Source organism: Heterocephalus glaber, unplaced genomic scaffold, assembly GCF_053883595.1.
Source record: "Heterocephalus glaber isolate CG9 unplaced genomic scaffold, H.glaber_assembly_v1.0 deba00001600, whole genome shotgun sequence".
Lineage (NCBI taxonomy): Eukaryota > Metazoa > Chordata > Mammalia > Rodentia > Bathyergidae > Heterocephalus > Heterocephalus glaber.
Window position 1 is genome coordinate 14,108,474 of NW_028258372.1, and position 18,505 is coordinate 14,126,978.

The 18,505-nt window shown below is 38.2% G+C and overlaps 2 protein-coding genes and 1 pseudogene across 7 annotated transcripts in view; 2 read left to right on the plus strand and 1 right to left on the minus strand.

Annotated features, from left to right (window-relative positions):
* Cop1 (COP1 E3 ubiquitin ligase) overlaps positions 1 to 1,710 on the minus strand; it is a 201,676-nt gene extending 199,966 nt beyond the window's left edge. For all 6 annotated transcript variants that reach the window (XR_015444327.1, XM_013075379.3, XM_004853391.4 and 3 more), the window contains exon 1: positions 1,298 to 1,710. Coding sequence is in view for 5 of the 6 variants with exons in the window: in XM_013075379.3 (XP_012930833.1) it covers positions 1,298 to 1,710 (413 nt within the window). In the remaining variant the exon portion in view is untranslated. The remainder of the gene's footprint in view (positions 1 to 1,297) is intronic.
* A 265-nt stretch (positions 1,711 to 1,975) lies between these two features.
* Positions 1,976 to 18,505, plus strand: part of Pappa2 (pappalysin 2) — a 592,890-nt gene continuing 576,360 nt past the window's right edge. The window contains exons 1-2 of the mRNA XM_087194134.1: positions 1,976 to 3,049; positions 4,871 to 5,024. The gene's annotated coding sequence lies outside the window, so the exon portion shown is untranslated. The remainder of the gene's footprint in view (positions 3,050 to 4,870; positions 5,025 to 18,505) is intronic.
* Positions 2,394 to 18,505, plus strand: part of LOC147823106 (protein LLP homolog) — a 45,102-nt pseudogene continuing 28,990 nt past the window's right edge.

The following is an 18,505-nucleotide window of genomic DNA, read 5'->3' on the forward strand; positions in this document are numbered from 1 at the left end:
CCCTATCCCTATTTCTCACACCTTTTATGTTATTTTAGTGACCTATAAAGATGTTCCAATGTTTCTTCTTTAACTTACTGAAAACTGAAATATAAAGGGTGGCTTAAAAGATAACTAAATTCTACAAACCCCCAGTTTGTTTTAATAGCTTTTACCTTATCCTGTGGCACTAATAACTGAGTAGTTGTGCAAACACCTCTTAGATTCAATCATGAACTGTTTAAATTATTTATAAATATCAATTATACTCCAGTTTCAATAAAAAATAAATTAATTCTGAATCCTGAATAATTTAAGACAAAAGCAGAAACGTTTATAAAAACATCACTGCTTTCCTGCAGGAACTAAAAACTGTTCACCCAGAACTCCCCTAATAGTTCCAATTTCTAGCCTTATTACTTTTAATAACACCAATTCTGACCATCTTCAACCCTAAAGTGAATCAAAATTTCCCACACTACATCACAAAGTCAATAATTTCCTCCAGAGGAAAGGCCCAAAACCTTATCAGTTCTTAATCAGCCAAACGCAATTACTCTCTCATAATCCAACCAGTATCTAAAACCCAAAGAAAATTCCAAAACATTCTCATCGAAACAATCAACCCTACTTTTCACTTAACATAACAAAATGTCTATACTTAGTGTTTCTCAAGTTGGTCCACTGGAGACACCCAAATGATAATAAGTATGGCTCCTTGTATCAAGTTATTCGTTTGAAAAGTGGAATTATTCGTGAACAGACTTTGTCTACAGTATCCTCAACAGATTTAAAAGTGGCCTACTCTTTGGGAAGAGACATATGCATACAAGTGAAGGGTATTTAAAGATTATTTCTACTTAAAACATCTAACCTGACGTTTAGAACATCATCTACCTACCATATTAAAATAATCAAGTTTTGACCAGCAATCCCCTCAGCATCCCCGGAAGCTGAGTCCTCAAGACTACAAATTTAATTCATCTGAACAAGCACAGTGGACCAATTGGGTGCCTAATCCACCAGATAGCCAAAATAACTCAAGACCCAACCTCCTTGCCCAAATTTCTCCTTAACCGTCTGACTTCCTCTACCCTTGTTATTCCCTAAACTCCCTTCACCTCCTGCACACCAGCACTTAAACCAATCACTGCTTTTATTGTACCCATTTCTCCACCCCCAAACCTGGTGCCCGAAGGTCTCAGCAAACTCTGAAGCCCTGGATAGGCGCGCCCAGAGCACCAGTACCCCAAGTTCTCGATCAGGCCACGCCACAACAGACCCCACCAGCCTAAGCAGCAGTTGCTCTTAAACCCACCAGACGAAGTCGTTGCTTTTGTCCTCGTATGAGTTGATGAGCCCGTTGCAGAGGGGGGCGAGCAAAGGGCGCTTCCTGCTGCTGCCACCGCCGCCGCTGAGGTTGGAGCCGCTCCCTCCCACGCCGGCGCTGGGCCTGGCCGCGCAGCTGAGCCGGGACAGGCCCGCGGACACCGCCCCACCGCCGCTTCCCGACACAGCGGCCGCCACCAGCACAGGCCGCCCCGGGCCCCCGAGGCCGCCGGAGCCCGCGGCCTGAGCCGCCCCGCCAGACACCAAGGCTGCCGCCGCTGCCACGGAAGGGGGCGACGGGGACGAGGATAAGGACGAGGAGGCGGAAGTCACCGAGGAGGCCGCCGAGGAGCCAGGGCTCGTCCCAGCGGAGCCCGGCCCGGCCTGGCGGCTACTGGACATCGTGACTCCCTGCCCCCGGCCGGGCGCTCGGAGAGGGACCGCGACCCTCCACACCGCCGCTCACTCAGCCCCAGTGCATCCTTTGAGGACGCGCGCCGGGAGGTGGGGCTGAAGAACAATAAAGTTAGGTTTTTTTTTTAAGGTAACCACACAACAGCGTCCAACGGAGGGGGCGGAGGAAACGAATAAAGCCCAGTAGAAGCCGCCACCCCTCTCGAGGCCGCCGCCGCCACCACGGTCCCGCCGCAGCCAACCCGGGCGCGCCGTAGCCGGCCGTGCGCGCGCACGAGCGGCGGAAGGGGCGGGAGCGGCAGGGACACAACTTTACACGCATTCTGGAGGTGTTCGCATGCGCAAGGGTGGCGCAGACGCTCTCGGGTTACCCCATATCCGCCTGAGAGGGAGTGTCGCCAGAGGGGGCGCTGTATCCCGCATGCGTGCAAGCTGTTGCGTTCCTGAGGGCTTGGGAGCGGTCGAAGTCGTGGTCTTAGTTCCGTGAGGCGCAGGCCGTGTTGCCCAAAGGAGACAGCACGACAGGTGCTTCTGAATCGGGAAATGAAAGTGCTGCAGACTGGGGACATATTGAAGGAACCGAGAAGCTCAGAGCAATTGTAAAGAGCAGTAGAATGAGTCTCCTCCCCCAACTCTAAGCAATTCCACAGCGTTATGAGCAGTAAATTAAGATGAAGTCGGGGAAAGGTGTTCCTCAGAAGACAGCGCAGTCTGAACTTCGGTTTAACGTGAATCTGATGTACTGGCAGAAAACAAGGAAACGTGGCATTGAAGAGCAACAGAAAATGGACAATTTCCGGTAGCCTTTTTAATATTGAAAATTGCAGATTTGCCACGTTGAGAATCTATAATATTCTGGGAGACATAAGTTGGAAACAACCGAACTGGGTGATTTCTTTCCAACGTCTTCATGCTGAGATTCCTAGAGGAAATGATCCCAACGGAGTTGCGTCCTCGGTGTTGAAGGAGTCCGTAAGGGCAACTAAGTGCATTCACTAGAAGGAACAATTGTCCATACTGAGGAGGCAGGATGAGAAAGGGGCCAGGATAAGGGTCAACACCCCAGACCTAGCATTCACCTGGACTGTAAACTTTCATAAGGTTGTGACGGTTGGCTGCTCATTCATGTCTCCAGCATCTTGAGTAAAGCTCTGGTTTCTGCTCAGAATAATGACACAGGAATGAGGTTTATCAGATTTCCAAGAACACTCTTCATGTAAAAATACTGTATCATCCAGCCCCATATTTACATTCACTTTCAAGACTCAGCTAAAATGTGACACGTTTCTGAGTCCTTGGCAGGGATAGCTGTACCTCCTTTGTGTTGGTAGGATATTTTGTTTGCACTTCAAATATTGCAGTTTAGTAGTTTATATGTGATTCTCCTCCATGAGGCTATCAGCTTCAGCTTTGTATTGTATACAATGCCTGGCTTATAGTAGGTACTCACTAAACATTACTGACAAAAGAATAAAGCTATTGATCTGTTGATCATCTCATTTTTAATTTTAAAAAGAGAGCTTTTTTAAAACTGCAGATTGCTGAGCTTCACCTCCAGAAATAGGCCTGGGTTAGGGACCAAGAATAGGTATTTTTACCCACAACCAGGTGAATCTGATGTGGGTGGCTAACCCATTGAAAACATTGATTATTTAAGGAATGTAAAAGAAATATATGAAATAGTCTGTTCCTTCCAAATTGCTTATTTAGGAGACAGAAAAGATTCCTAGGAACAAATCATCGGTGCTTGTCACTACTTCTTTGGAACTTGACTTCAATAAAATCTCTTTGCAAAAGGAAGCTGAGGGAATGTGATGCAATAGTGTCCCTTTATACCAGATAAATATGTGTAAAGACTGAAAGTACATAGTCCTTATTAGTTTCTACAAGCAGAATCTGTTGGGAAAGCAGAAGAAAAAAGAGGAAGTATGGCAAACACACACACACACACATGTAAGAAAAAAGGAAGTCAGGTAACTCGAGAGATAGCAAAAGAAAATATCTAGAAAAAATGGAAGTAAATATAAAATAAAGCTAAGCCCAAATAGTTGAAAGAACTTTATCATGTTGTTAAATATATTAATCCTTTGAGTCACAAAAAATGGTAATGAAGACCAAAATATGAAGTTTACTAGCGAAAGGAGTTAAGGTGGGATGGAATTAGCAGGTGGATTGAACTTCCCTCATATTTCTGAGATGTCTTATCCAATATAATATTTTAGGGAAATAAAGCTGCTGCTTCCATCTACAATTGGCCCAGCCATTTGGGAAGAAGTGTCCCAAAAAGACCTTCCCTAAAAGGTTATGTGACTCACCTAACAGGTTTGCTGCCCCTTTGCCCTGCTTACTGTCTAACCAAATCTATAAGTGAAAATTGCTTCATGTTATTTTTTTAAGTTAGTGTGGTTATCTTCTTGAAACAAATTAGTGATGAGAAATAAATTAAATGTGGTATTAAAAGCTAAACTGAGAAGAAGAAAAAGGAAACTTTTTTCTGTCTTTGAATGGACTAAAAAATAGAAATTTTATGAACCCAATGGTATAATGCATCTGGAAAAAATTAATCCATAGTCTATTGGAAAATGAAAAGTTCCCATTTATTAAAACCAGAGGTAGACTTATGATTCCTGTAGAGAACAACAGTTTCTTAGACTCATTATTTGAAGTCAATCCCTTTTCCAAAAATGCTGTTTTTATTCCATGAAATTTCACCATTAGCTCCTTATAAAATTATACATGTGTTTTAGAAAAGATAAACTAGGGCCAGGGATTTAGCTCAGTGGTTCTGGCGCCTGCCTCGCAAGCGCAAGGTCCCGATTTTGATCCCTGATAACAACAACAACAAAAAAAAGATAAACTAATAGTATTAATACCTTGGTAGGTCAGTAAGTCAGTCATCATATTTTAAAAAGTTATTTTCATTAAAGTGCTTCTGTTTCATCCTGCTGTTAACAATTTTAGTGAAGGCAGTTGCAAAATGTGGCCTGATCAATCAGAAGTATTGTAACAATGAAGGATGAAAGGTAGAGCTGTGTGAATGTGAGCACAAGTTATTTTATAGGGCTAGTCAGTTAAAAAAAACTCAAGATTAGGAAAAATCAACATTTACATGTCACTTATCCAATAAATGTGTACATATTTTTTGAAGATATGGGAAGATGTAGATCCACTTGAAGATCATGAGCCAGAAGGAAATGAAGTCTAGTGAATTCTGAGAGAACAGAACAATTGATAACCATCATGAAGTGGTATTAAAAGGAGGAAAAAAGTCACCTCACATCGAAACTGAAGCAGATGACATTGTAAGTCTTTTCATGTGCTTTACTACCAGTGCACTTAATGTAGCATCTAAGTGATTTGGGGAAAGTATATAGCTAGAATCAACAAATGTTTAAAACAGTAGACTGTCAATTGTAATTTGCATTATAACACTTCCTGAATTATGAGTGATGTTTTTCTGCCTACCATTGTGGGTATTCAGATGTAATTTCTGGGGAAAAAATACTATCATGGCTCTTCCAATACCCACTCCTATCACTCCTAAAGATTATTTTATACTATGTATTATGGGTTTAAATTTAATATAAACATAGGAAGAGACAAAATCATTAAGTGGTGAAATATGGGCTTTTTACTATGTAGAAAGAAGAAAAAGCTGCAGTATTCCTGGGGAACAAAGAGATTTTGAACTAACTTCAGTTAGTTCCCAGTTTAAATCCTATACTATTTGTACTTTATGGTTTTGCTCATGTCTAGTAATACCAAAAAGACTGTTTCTTTATATAAGCAACTTGGAAGTTTCATTGTAAGAAACCCAACTGGTGGCAGAGAAAAATAAATTATAAATTTGTTTTAATAACACCACATGGTTATGACAGAGGAGGAATGAGTTTGGATATAATGTGTACTACTTGGTTTGCCTTCCATCACAATCATTCTGGACCCATACCCAAGTTCTCAGGAGAAAAAATTGCAACGAAAGACTTTTACCATTGAATCAGGAAAGAAATCGGGAGTTCTAAAGTGGTACTAAATTGTGGACATGTATAAACAGCCTAGAACGAAGAGTTGAGAGTATTTACATATAACAACATTATATAGATGTATATCAGCTTGGAAGAGAAATTAAGTGGCATATATTTCACCCTTGAATTTTAAGTACAACAAGCATTCCTCTGACAACATGTTTCCTCCTGCTCTCTGAATCAGTGCAGTAATTCATATATTTTAATGTGCTTTATTCAAATGCACCAGGTATATTTCTCACACCATGAGTCCTCCCACACATAGCCCTGGGCATCTATCTTCGAACTAGTTCATCAACTGCATCAAACTTATCAATCGTAGTGAGATAGTAGAAACTAATATGGTTTCATCCTCAATTTGAAAAATTGGGTCAAAGCAGTAAATCTATTGCTCAAGATCTTGGCACTCCACTTTGTGTTTAATGATTGAGGATTCATGAATCTGTTTCATCTCTGTTTGACATTAGTTCAACTGATGCAAGAGTATATCTTGGTTTTGAATCAATTGAACCATAGTCACAAATACAGGTTGAGTATCATATACCATTTTTCCTTTGGTGTATACTAGTATATCACTCTTAAACTCTAGACTTGTACAGAGGTGTAACTGCATGTTAGTAATGCTTCTGAAAAAATTACTGAATTCTATACTGAAGATCTGAGTATTGGTATTCATCTCAAGGCCAAGTACTCTTGGGTTATTGCCATAACAAATTACCACAGATTTAACATCTTAAAACAACATGATTTAGCTTCATTTGGTTTCTCTGCCACAGCCTCACAAAACCAAAATCAAGATATTAGGAGAGCTTTGTTACTCTCTGGAAGTTTTAGGGGATAGTCTGCTTCCAGGTTCACTCAGGTTATTCATATACTTGAGTTTTATGTGAGTGAGAACCTGAAATTCTCATTTTCTTCCTGGCTGACAGTAAGATCCATTCTCAAGTGTATAGAGGCTACACCTACATTCCTTGGCTTGTGGCCACCTCCCTCCATTACCAACAATAGTGGGTAAGGTCATATACACACTGCCTCTCTTTGAGTCTTCTGCCTTCCTTTTCAACTGTTAAGAGCCTATGTGATTACAGTGGGCCCACTCAATCAAAGAGCTAATCTCCATGTCATAAAGTCATTAAAGTCCATCTATAAAGTTTCTTGTGCCATGTAACATTCATGTATTGACAGGTTATAGGAATCTGAACTTGGACAACATAGTGGGTGCCATTTCATCTGCTTACCACATGAAGTATAGGGCATGTATTGTTTGATGAATTCTCACTGATTAGGTAATATGAAATATTCTTTGGCCTATCCATGAAGATAGAGAATTTGTTTCTTCAAAGAAATGCTTAATGTAGAGGAGTCCCTTTGAGTGGTCTCTTCAGAGAAACAAAATTACAGTAATACTTCAGTGTCTGTGAAGCTACTGGTTTCAGGATCCTCCCCAGTTACCCAAATCTACAGATGATCAAGTCCTGTATATAAAATGATATAGTATTTGCATAAAACCTCGTGTATACTTTAAATGGTCTCTATGTTACTTATAATACCTAATACAATATAAATGTTATATAAATAATTGTTACAATGATGTTTAGGGAATAATGGCTAGGGAAAAAGTGTATGCATGCTCAGTTACAGACACAAGTTTTAATAAGTATTTTCAGTTGCTTGAATACGGATGTAGCAGGCCAACTATAAAAAGTGTGTTTCTTTTCTTACATGAATCATCTCAGCCTGCAGACATTATGATGAACCATTTACTCTTTGCTACACTTATTAAATATTGACTGACACATCATTATAGATTTGTGTTGACAGCTAATTTAGGTACCCATCTCTGGACATCATTTCTTCGTCCATCAGGCAAGAATAATGCCCCTACTTCTTTGGTGTAAGTTTTCCTGTCTTTTAAAAAAATATTTAATGTGTTTTAATATTACAAAAAAACTCTTTCACCTAAACAAGGAGATAAAAGTCTAAGGAACTTTGAAATTCTGATTTTTTTGATCCATTGTATTATTTACCCCTTCTATTCTACTCTGTACATGAACCCCAAACTAGAGTTCATGCCAGACATGAAAAACTCTTTATAATCTCTGGATTAAATTGGCAGACTGACACCACTCATTTCTCTTATCCTTCTGAAAATCCTCTGAAAAGTAAATTAGCAATTCTTTTGAAAAGAATGAACTCCTAACAGCACTATAAAGCTACAGGTGACAAATATGTGTATATGTATGGGTTTGTATATATGGGTGTGTATATACTGTACATGACAGATAATAATAGACTTTGAAAAACCCCAAGTAAAAGAGACTAGTCTACAATATAGTAAAGAGAAAGTTGTAGGGCAAAAAGCCTTTTTTCTCCACAGAACTCAAAGCACGATAAAGCCCTCTGGCATTAATTATGTTAATTAAATGATTGTGGAATAGTTGGTCTCCCTATGCCCTTCTCCATTTAACTGTACACAGAAAGGCTAGCAGAATAGTATTTACTCCTAATCTAAAGACCAAGAAGAACTTCTTGAATTGAATTATCTAGATAAGTAGGATCCTAACATGGGTTAAGGGTATGGAGAGACATAGGGCAAACAGACTCTGAAAAAACTCTGAACTCAAGTGGACGTGAAAACACTGGGAGAGGAAGAGACATGGAAATGTAACCTTCATCAGATACCAAATACTGTAAAGAATGTCACTACTTTAATGAAGCCTTCTCCCTTTGTCATTTGTGAGAGTTCTCCACTTATCTGCTTGCTTCAAAATTCAAGCACCCAAAAAGGAAACCTATCATGTGTCACTTCTTCTAAACACAGACTGCAGTAAGCTGGACTTTTCAAGAGTCTTTGTGAGAATGCAGGACCGCCCCCCCCACTCCAATTCAGGTCCTGCCACTCATCAAAAAATTTCAGTATTTAGGTTTTATGAGCACCATACATAAAAATCCTAATTTGCAAAAGGACATATTAGTACATATCTCTATGATTAAAATAAATCAAGTAGATTAAGGATAAAATAGATTAATAGATATAATGCTTAAAGCAGTGATGTCACATAAATAATTGCTACTATTACTCAAAAATATGAACTTAACAATGATATTAAATAAGGTCAATTGCATGAAAAACAGGGACCATCATGAACATGATAAACAGCCAAAGGAAACACGGTGGAAAGAAAATAATAATACTACTAAGTAATTTTATATTGTCAGGATTTAGCAAGACATTGCATCCATAAAAAATATTACACTGTAATTTATTAAAGGGGAAACTATGTAAATATACAAGAATTCCTGGAAATTAAACATAAAAGCACCAAAAGACAACATCAAGTGAAATGTCCAAAAACAAAATTTCATAATCTGGAAAATAAAGATGAACTGATCTCCTACAATATATAACAGAATTACACATAAATGATAAACCATGGCACATGCTGCAGTGGAATAATATTCAGCCATAAAAATACATGAACATTAAACCACAAAAAGACATGGAAGAACTTTAAATACAGATTAAGTGAAAGAAGCCAATCTGAAAAGACTGTATACTGAATGAGCCCAACTATGTGATGTTTTGGAAAAGGCAACACTATGGCGAAAGTAAAAAGACCAGTTATTTCCAGGGATTTAGGGGAAGGAAAGGAGGACTGAATAGATAGAGCATGGGATACTCTTAGGGCAATGAAACTATTCTGAATGATGCTATAATTGCAGACACATGACATGATACGTCAAAACCCATAAAACTTCTAACATAATGAGTTGGTTAATGACAACGTGTCAATATTTCATTCATCAGTACAGATGTACAATACTAAAGCCAGATGTTAATGATAGAGAAAACTGTTGGAGCAAGGGGAGATTCAGAACTCTCTGACTCTGCTCCTTTTTTTCTATAAATCTGTATAACCCTCCCTAAAAGTGAAGTCTAATAACTTAGAAAATACATGGGTATGAAAAAATGTCATATATGTGAATCATTCTGAAACCACTCCACTCCAACCCATTCTAATCCATGGAAAAATTTTCTTCCATGAAACCAATCCCTAGTGCCAAAAAGTTTGGGAACAGCTATTTTTGTGGGTCCAAATTTTCTCTTCTTATGCAGACAGCAGTCAAAGTGGATTTAGTCCCATTTTAAATCAGTCATCTTTTTAAAGACCCTATTTCCAAATGCAGTCACATTCTGAGGTACTTATGAAAATGGTGGGTAGGGAAAGGCACAACTCATAACTGTCTGACTTCATTTCCTTTCTATCTCTTACCTCTGACATACGGCTCTAGCACAATGGTTTTCAAGCTTCAAAGTAGTACAAAAATTCTTCTACATGCTATGGTAACCTCTGTCTTGAACAATCCCCTCAACTCTTCCTTTGGCCTACTTCTTGTCTTTATTCGTTCAATTCGAACAGTCTGAAAAATGATTTTGACCAATTTAATAAAAATAGCATTTCTATCACTTACCAGTTATTTGTTTTGCAACACTTATTTACCTGATTTAAGTATTTATTTATTTTGTCTTCTTCATTACACGTAGGCCGTGAGGAAGCTTGAATAACTCACATCTGTATATAAGAGAAGATGTATGTGCTCTGCTGAAAGAGGACACATGCCACCTTTTGAACCATGACAAATGTCCTTAGCAGACAGGATTAATCTTCATCAGTAGTTCTTAGTTTTCACAATGTAGTTAGCTACTAAGAATGAAGCTCTTCATGCAGATACATTTGATGAAGTGGTGGCATTCAATAATTGCTCCTGTTCTTTATGGTTATGTTTTTTCTTTCAAAAAATTCCAGAGCCTATGTTTTAGTGCAGGATCCTTGATGTCCATGTGGCAATGCAGTTTTGAAGGTTTCAGGACTTCTTTGAATAGCTTGTTGCCACATGTTATACAAAATGGGCTTGGAGAATGTGAATCATTTGTTGCAACAAACCTGTAATTTAAATGGGATTCTTGATTAATTTCTTTTAAGTGCAGTTTTATTTTTGTTGGCAGTCTTAGAGCCTTCTGCTGTCTCATCATTGGGTCTTTCCCCCTTTTCAAAGAAGCTGTCCAGTAATGTTTGCTTTTTGTCATTTTGGATAGGGCTAACTTGTGGCCTACCAAAACTGACAGAGAAGTAAGTGTGTAGTGCAAAAAAGAGGCACTGATGGAAGTGTTAAATGAAATACTGGGTAGGCCACTTGTCGATTAAAATAAGTCTAGGATTCTGATTTAAAGCCTGCCACCAAATGCAACTGTGCAATTGAAGTACATCAACTCACTTACCACTATACAGCCTGCCACCAGATGGAACTGAACTGTCACTCACTAATAGGGTTTTGATATATGCAAACAATTTATTAGAGTCTCTGTGCAGTTAAACTTTTCTGTTAATCTGTATTTTTAGCTGCTGTCCAGTGCTAGCATCTCCATCTCAGCTCCCCCTAAACTCATCAGGCCTTAGACTCTTACAAGGAGCCCACAATCTAGATCCAGATTGACATATTATTCATTTGTTCATTCTCTCATTCATGCATTCAGTCAGTGCATCATTAATCTAATGCTGCGTAATAAACATCCATAAGCCTAGAGGCTTAAACAATATCCACTTACTTAATTCATGACTCTACAGTTTGGTAATTTCCACTGAGCATAAAAGGGAAATTCTTCAGGTCTCCTTTGTACTCACTATTTTATTCTGAGTATTAACTTAAGGTTAAGGGTAAAATGTAAAACCTTTAGGTAAAGGGTATCACAGAGTAGTTACTAAGAGAAGTTACTAATGAGACTATGGAATAAAAGTTCAATATTATACTTCACAAGAAGAGACTGAATTCAAAACAATTATTGCAAGGAGTGAAAGGGACAGTTGCAACAGGGGAAGGAGACTGTCACAATAGGAGAAATAATTGACCACAAATGTAATTGATGTGAGGTTTTTCCTTCTTCCCTCTTCTCTTTCCTCCTTTCCCCTCTCCTCTCCTCTCCTCTCCTCTCGTCTTCTCGTCTTCTCTTCTCTTCTCCTTTCTTTTACCTCCTAGTAGTGGGGATTGAACCCAGGGAGTACTGAGCTATGTCCCCAGCATTCTTTTTTATTCCTGTTTTGACAAGGTTGCCCTAAATTGCTCAGGCTGGTCTCCTTCTACCTCAAGCTCATGAGTAGAAAAGATTACAGGTATGCCCCACTACAAAAAACAAGAAATTTTCTTTTATATTAGGAGGAAACAAAACTGGGAAAAACTGGGCATGGAGAAATAGGATGAATGGGTGGTACCGTCAGACAGTAGATCAGAAAATATTTTACCCTGTGCTCAGTTTATACTCAGGAGGGGTGGTGCACTGCCTAATGCTGATGATGGGTAAAAGTTTAGGAGACTGGAGGAAGGTGAAAGTTTAACCAAAATTTTTCTAAGGAGTATTTTCTTGTGATCACTTTTTTTTTTCTTGCTCAAGAGTTGCCTCATGGTCTGCATGTTCTGGATGTCAGAAAACATGGTTCAGGACCCAGATGTTTAGACAATGCTCAGAAATGAGAGGGTATAGCAGGCTAAAACTTTTATTTGTGTAATTATTTTTTCCTTTTCTCTTCAGAATGAAGTTCTGATTATTTCATGCTTTTCAAAGGAAAGATGGCAAGAAAGCCAACTTTCCTCAATTGATGGAGATTTTTGATTGTTAGGGAAGAATAATTTATTAATGTGGACATCCTGATTGCAGTATGCAGAAGAGAGACTGAACTGAAACATTCTATTAATATCAAAGGAACATGTGTGGGTGTCTGTGGTACTGCTGTGCCAGTGACGTATTAATGATTTAAATGACTGCTAACTTGGGAAGTCATGGCCATTATGTGAGTTAGGACAATCTAGGACTTTGACCACAGTGTGCTGAGTATACTAGCACCTCAGTCCTCCAGAGGATTTCAAGCTGATCCCTCATCCCACTTAACCAAGCATTCAGCTTCTAGGACAGGGTTATTACTTTAGAAAGTAATGCCATGACCCCGTGCCCCATTGTAGCTCAGGAATTTTGCCTGGGTCGAAAAGCAGGCCATAATACAGACAATGCATAATCCTTTCCCAAAGGAACTGTTTTCATTTGTGAAAGAGCTAAAGAAGTTCAAGTTTAAGGGGCATGAAAAGGAAAAATGTGGTGAATAGCAGTTGGGAAGAGTATCACAGTTTTAATGGAGCTACAGCCTGGACTATGGGTTGGCTGGCTTGTTGGACAGAACTGGAGAATAAAAGAGCAGGGGATGAAAACAAACAGCAAGGAGGAGTTTTCCTGGAGTCAGAAAAATTATTGAACAATAATCTCAAACCATTCTTGCTAAGGCGTTACATTTGATTGGATTCATTTGTTGAGCAATTTATATCATCACCAAGCATTGTTGAAAACAGTAAACCAATCAGCAAGCAATTTGTTGAATTTAACATCTGGTAGGATAGAGAGAATGAGAGTAGAAAGCAAGTGCCATTGTTGGTGGGTGAATGGGCATAGGTACAGTCCCTAAGTAGCAATGTCCCATATTTAATACTGTTCGTGTGTGTGTGTGTGTGTGTGTGTGTGTAAGGAAAGCACTGATTTTACTTAAATAATTAGTAAACAAACAAGCTCCTCAAAAGATGGTGAGCAATGCTATCATTTGAATAGGCTTCATCCCCTCTGAGACTCATGTCAGAGTTTAATTCTCATTTGGAGAAATTAAGAAGGTGAAATCTTGATCCAGCTATGATGTTTAGTAAGTGTATCTCTTGGGAAGTGTTCAGGATTAGATAAAGTTATCAAGGTGTAACACTGTGTTTGGATGTTTGATACTGGTGGCTCTATAAGCAAGAGTGACAGAGCGAGAGAGCAAGAGAGAGCGAGCGAGAGTGGGGGGAGAGGAAGAGGAGGAAGGGGAAGAGGAAAACAGAAGATAACCATGAAGAGCAGGGGAGGTGAGGGAAGGGAAGAGAAAATATACATGCATCCCCTGTCTCTTGCCACGTGATGTCATCCTGTCTGGGAACCCTGCAACGAAGAAGGCATCGTCAGATGTGGGCCTTTAACTCTGGACCAAAACTGTGAGCCAAAATAACCTTCCTTCTTTAAAATACACCCAGTTGGTGGTATCCTGTTATCAACAACAGAAAACAGATTAATACAGAAAATTGGTAGCAATAGTGAGGTTGTCACTAATAATACCTGAAAATGTGGAAGTGACTTTGAAACTGGATAACAGGCAATGATTGGAAGAGTTTAGAGGAGCTGCCAAGAAAAATGCTTTAAGTAAAGTATTATGGGTGATTCTGGAGTACACCTAGAAGAATACAAAGAAGAATGAAGAAGAGCTAGAATGTCTGTGAGATTAGATAAGTAGTCATGACCAGAATGCTGACGCAAATGAGGCATCCTTTTTGGAAATGGAATAAAGGCCACCCTTGTCACACCATTGCAAAGAATTGGGATGAATGGTGTCTATGCCCTAGAGCTTTACTGAAGGCCAACTTTAAAAGTAATGAAATGGGATATCTGGTGGAGAATGTATCTAAGCTAAGTATTCAGAAAGCTTGGTGGTTGTTTTGACTGCATACAGTAGGACTGGGGATCAGTGGCATGACACACAGGTGGAATGTATAATTAAAAGGGAGAAAAGAGGAAAGACTTGAAAAAGGCACTGCTGACCAGGCAAGAAAGAAAGAAAGAAAGAAAGAAAGAAAGAAAGAAAGAAAGAAAGAAAGAAAGAAAGAAAGAAAGAAAGAAAGAAAAAGTATATAGAAGTGGATCTCAGCAACTACTTGCTGAAGAGATTAGCTTGCATAGAAGGAAGCTAACTTTTTGGATCAGGACAAAGGAAAAGAGCCTTGAAGGGCATCTCAGAAATCCACAAGGCCATCTCTCCCATCACAGGCCCAGAGGCATGGGCACAGTGGTTTCAAGCTCTCTCCACAGGCTCACTGTCCAGGGTTACATCATAATTCATGATTCTGCTCCCTGCTTTCCAGCAAAGCACACTGCTCTGACGGGCATATGAAGCAGACCTTCACATCTATGTGACGCTAATTCTGCAGACACACAGAATACAACGGCTGTATATATGGTCATGACTTCTTTCACAGAGATGTCAAAGGAACACCAGGAAGGCCAGGCAGAGACTTGCTGCAGGGACAAAGCTGCTACAGAGAAACCCAACTGGTGTAATACCTAATGAAGCCATAGGAGAACCACCATAAAGATTTCAGAATTGTAGAGCTACCAGCGTGCAATAGCAACCTGGTAGAGCTACAGTCAAGAGATTGTAAATGGAGATTGCAGAAGCCTCAGCTAAATGCAGCAGAGTGATAGGGGTGGGGTTGCTGGAGGCTTTGGGATATTGCATGTTCAAATCAAGGCAAACATATCTATCTCCTCAATCATTTATTATTTCTTTGTGCTGAAAACTTCAAAATCTTTTAGTTTTTTAAAATAGTACACTTCTGTAATTTATAACCACCCTACAGATCAATAGAAGAGGCAAACTTATTTCTCCCATTTAAATATCATTTACTGTAAGTATTCTCTCCACAGTTTCTGGTATCAATAGTCCATTCTAAATTTCTATGAGATCAAACTTTTAGATTTCACATATGAGTGAGTTCACATAGTCTTTGTTCTTCTCTGGTGAGCTTATTTCACTTAATAAAATGAGAAGCAGTTCTTTCCATATGGTCATATAGGACAGGATTTCATCCTTTTTTCTGGTTGGATAGTGCTTTATTGTGTATATGTACCACACTTTCTCTAACCAGTGATTGATAATGGTCATTTAGGTTGTGTCCATTTCTTGGCTTCTGTGAATAGTGCCACGATAAACATAGGAGTGAAAATGATTTTTCAGCATAGTGATTTTATTTCCTTTGAATATATAATCAATAGTTGGATTGCTGGATCAAGTAGTAGTTCTAGTTTTATCTTTTTGAGGAGCCTCCATACTATTTTCCATAATGGCTATAATTTATATTCCCACCAATAATGTATAAAGGTTCCATTGTCTCCACATCCTCACCAGCATTTATCTTTTGTCATTTTTATTATAGTTACTATAGCTAGAGTGAGATGATATTTCATTGTAGCTTTGATATTTATTTCTGTGATCATTAGTTATATTAAGCAATTTTTAAATATAGTTGTTGGCCCTTTCTTCCTTCCAGTACTGGGGATTGAACCCAGGGAAGCTTTACCACTGAAATACAACCCCAGCCCCTTTTATTTTTATTTAAGACAGTCTCACTAACTTGCCCAGGATAGCCTTGAACTTAGTCCTCCCTCCTCAGCCTCCTCAGTACCTGAGAGTGTAGAGTTGTGCCTTCATACCCTGCAACCATTCACCACTTTTATGTCTTCTTTAGAGAAATACCTATTACATCTACTACCCATTTTTAAATTGAATTACCTTTGTATTGCTTGTTTCATGGTTCGTTCTTGTTATTGAGTTCCTTATAAAATCAGAATATTAATCAACTGTAAAATGTATAGTTTACAAATATTCTCTTTCATTCTGTAGGTTGTCTCTCCACTCTTGATTCCTTTCTTTGTCTTACAGACATTTTAAATTAGATTTAATGTAATTTGTCAATTTCTTATTTTTTGTGTGTGCTTTTGGAGTCTTATCCAAAAATCTTATCCTTGCCCATTTTCAATCTCCTAAAGAGTTTTCTATAAGTTATCATGTAGTAATTTCATAGTTTTCAGTCTTATATTTAAATCTTTAAGCCATGTGAGTTGATTTTGTTAATATGGTGAAAGATAAAGTCTAGTTTCATTCTTTGTCATGTGAATATCCATTGAAAAGATTGTCCTTTCCCTAGTGGGCATTCTTAGCATCTTTGTTGGAGATGAGTTTTCTGTAGATGCTTGGGTTTACTTATAGAGTTTCTATTCTGTTCCATTATTCTGTTTGCCTGTTTCTTTTAGTCATGTACTATTTTGACTCCTGCATTGTAGTTTATTTTGAAGTCAGATAGTGTGATAACTCCTGTTTTGTTCTTTTTTTGCTTAGGATGGATTTGGCTATCCTAGATTTTTCATGATTCTATACAAATTTTAGGATTGTTTTTCTAGTTCTGTGGAAAATGTCATTAGTATTTTGATAGAAATTGCACTTTGGGTGGTACAAACATTTTAACACCATTGATTCTTCTAATCCATGAACATGGGGTGTTTTCCCCCTTTTTTGTGCATTTGTCTTTCAATTTTATTCATTAGTATTTCACAGTTTAAATTACAGAGATTTTTACCACTTTGGTTAAATTTTTTTTTTTTTTGGAGTAATGAGGATTGAACATGGTTCCTAATAATGAGCTACATCCCCCACCCTGTTTCCTCATTATTCACTGTTGAGACAGGTTCTTGCCTAAGTCACTGAATTACCCAGGCTGGGTTGCAACTGGTGATCCTCCTGCCTCAGGATCCCAGGATCCCAGAGTTCTGGGATTATAGGCATGCTCTAAATTTATTCTTAGATATTTTATTTTAAAATAGCTGTAGTAAAAGTGTTTGCTTCCTTAATTTTTAAAATATATTTTATTATGAGTATACAGAAACTACTGATTTTTGTATTTGGACTTTGTCCTGCAAGTTGCATTTCCTTAAGGGCTTAAAATGTCAAACATGTTTATATATTTATTGGCCATTTGTACTCCTTTTCAGAAGTGTCTGCTCAATTCATTTGCCCATTTATTGAGTGGGCTATTTGACTTTCTGTGTGTGTTAGGTTTTTGGGGTTCTTTTTATATTTTAGATATTCCTCTGTCAGGAGAGTAACAGATAAAGATTTTCTCCCATTCTATAGGCTGTCTCTTCACTCTGTTAATTGTTTCCCTTGCTCCCCAGAAACATCTTAATTTGACATAGCTCCATTTATTGACTATTACTATTATTATTCATGAAGTCTTAATTTTTTCCTTTATGTTTTCTCATAGCATTTCAAAGTTTCAGGTCTTATAAGTAGGTCTTTAATTTATTGTGAATTGATTTATGTATGAGTGAGAGATAGGGATCTAGTTTCAGTCTTCTACAAGTGGATATCCAGTCTTCCCTGCACCATATGTTAAAGAGGGTGTCTTTTCTGAAATGTGTATTTTTTATTTCTTTGTCCAGAATCAGATGACCATAGTTGTGTGGATTTGTTTCCCGATCCTCTATTCAGTTCCATTGGTGTATGTGTCTACTTTTGTGCCAATACCCTGTTGTTTTGGTTACTATGGCTTTGTAGTATAGTTTGAAGTAATGGTTGTGATGTCTCCAGCCTTGCTCTTTTTGCTTAGGATTATTTTGGCTATTCTGGGTCTTTTGTGTTTCCATATAAATTCTAGGATTGCTTATTCTGGTTCTGTAAAGAATATTACTGGTATATGGACAGAGATTGCATTGGATCTATAGATTGCTTTTGGCAATATGGCTATTTTGACAATATTAATGTGCCCATCCATGAACATGGGAGGTATTTCCATCTTCTGGTGTCTTCTTCAATTTCTTTCTTCAGTGTTCTAAAATTTTCATTGTAGAGGTCTTCTAACTCCTTGGTTAGATTGATTGTTAGGTATTATATTTTGAAGTTATTGTAAATAAAATTGTTTCTCTGATTTCTTTCCCATCTAGTCCATTATTGGAGTATAGAAAAACTATTGAGTTTTAAATGCTAATTAAGCAGTCTATGTTGCTGAATTCATTCATCCGCTCTAAAAATCTTTTGGTGGAGTTTCTAGGATCTTCAAATTATAGAATCATATGATCTTCAAAT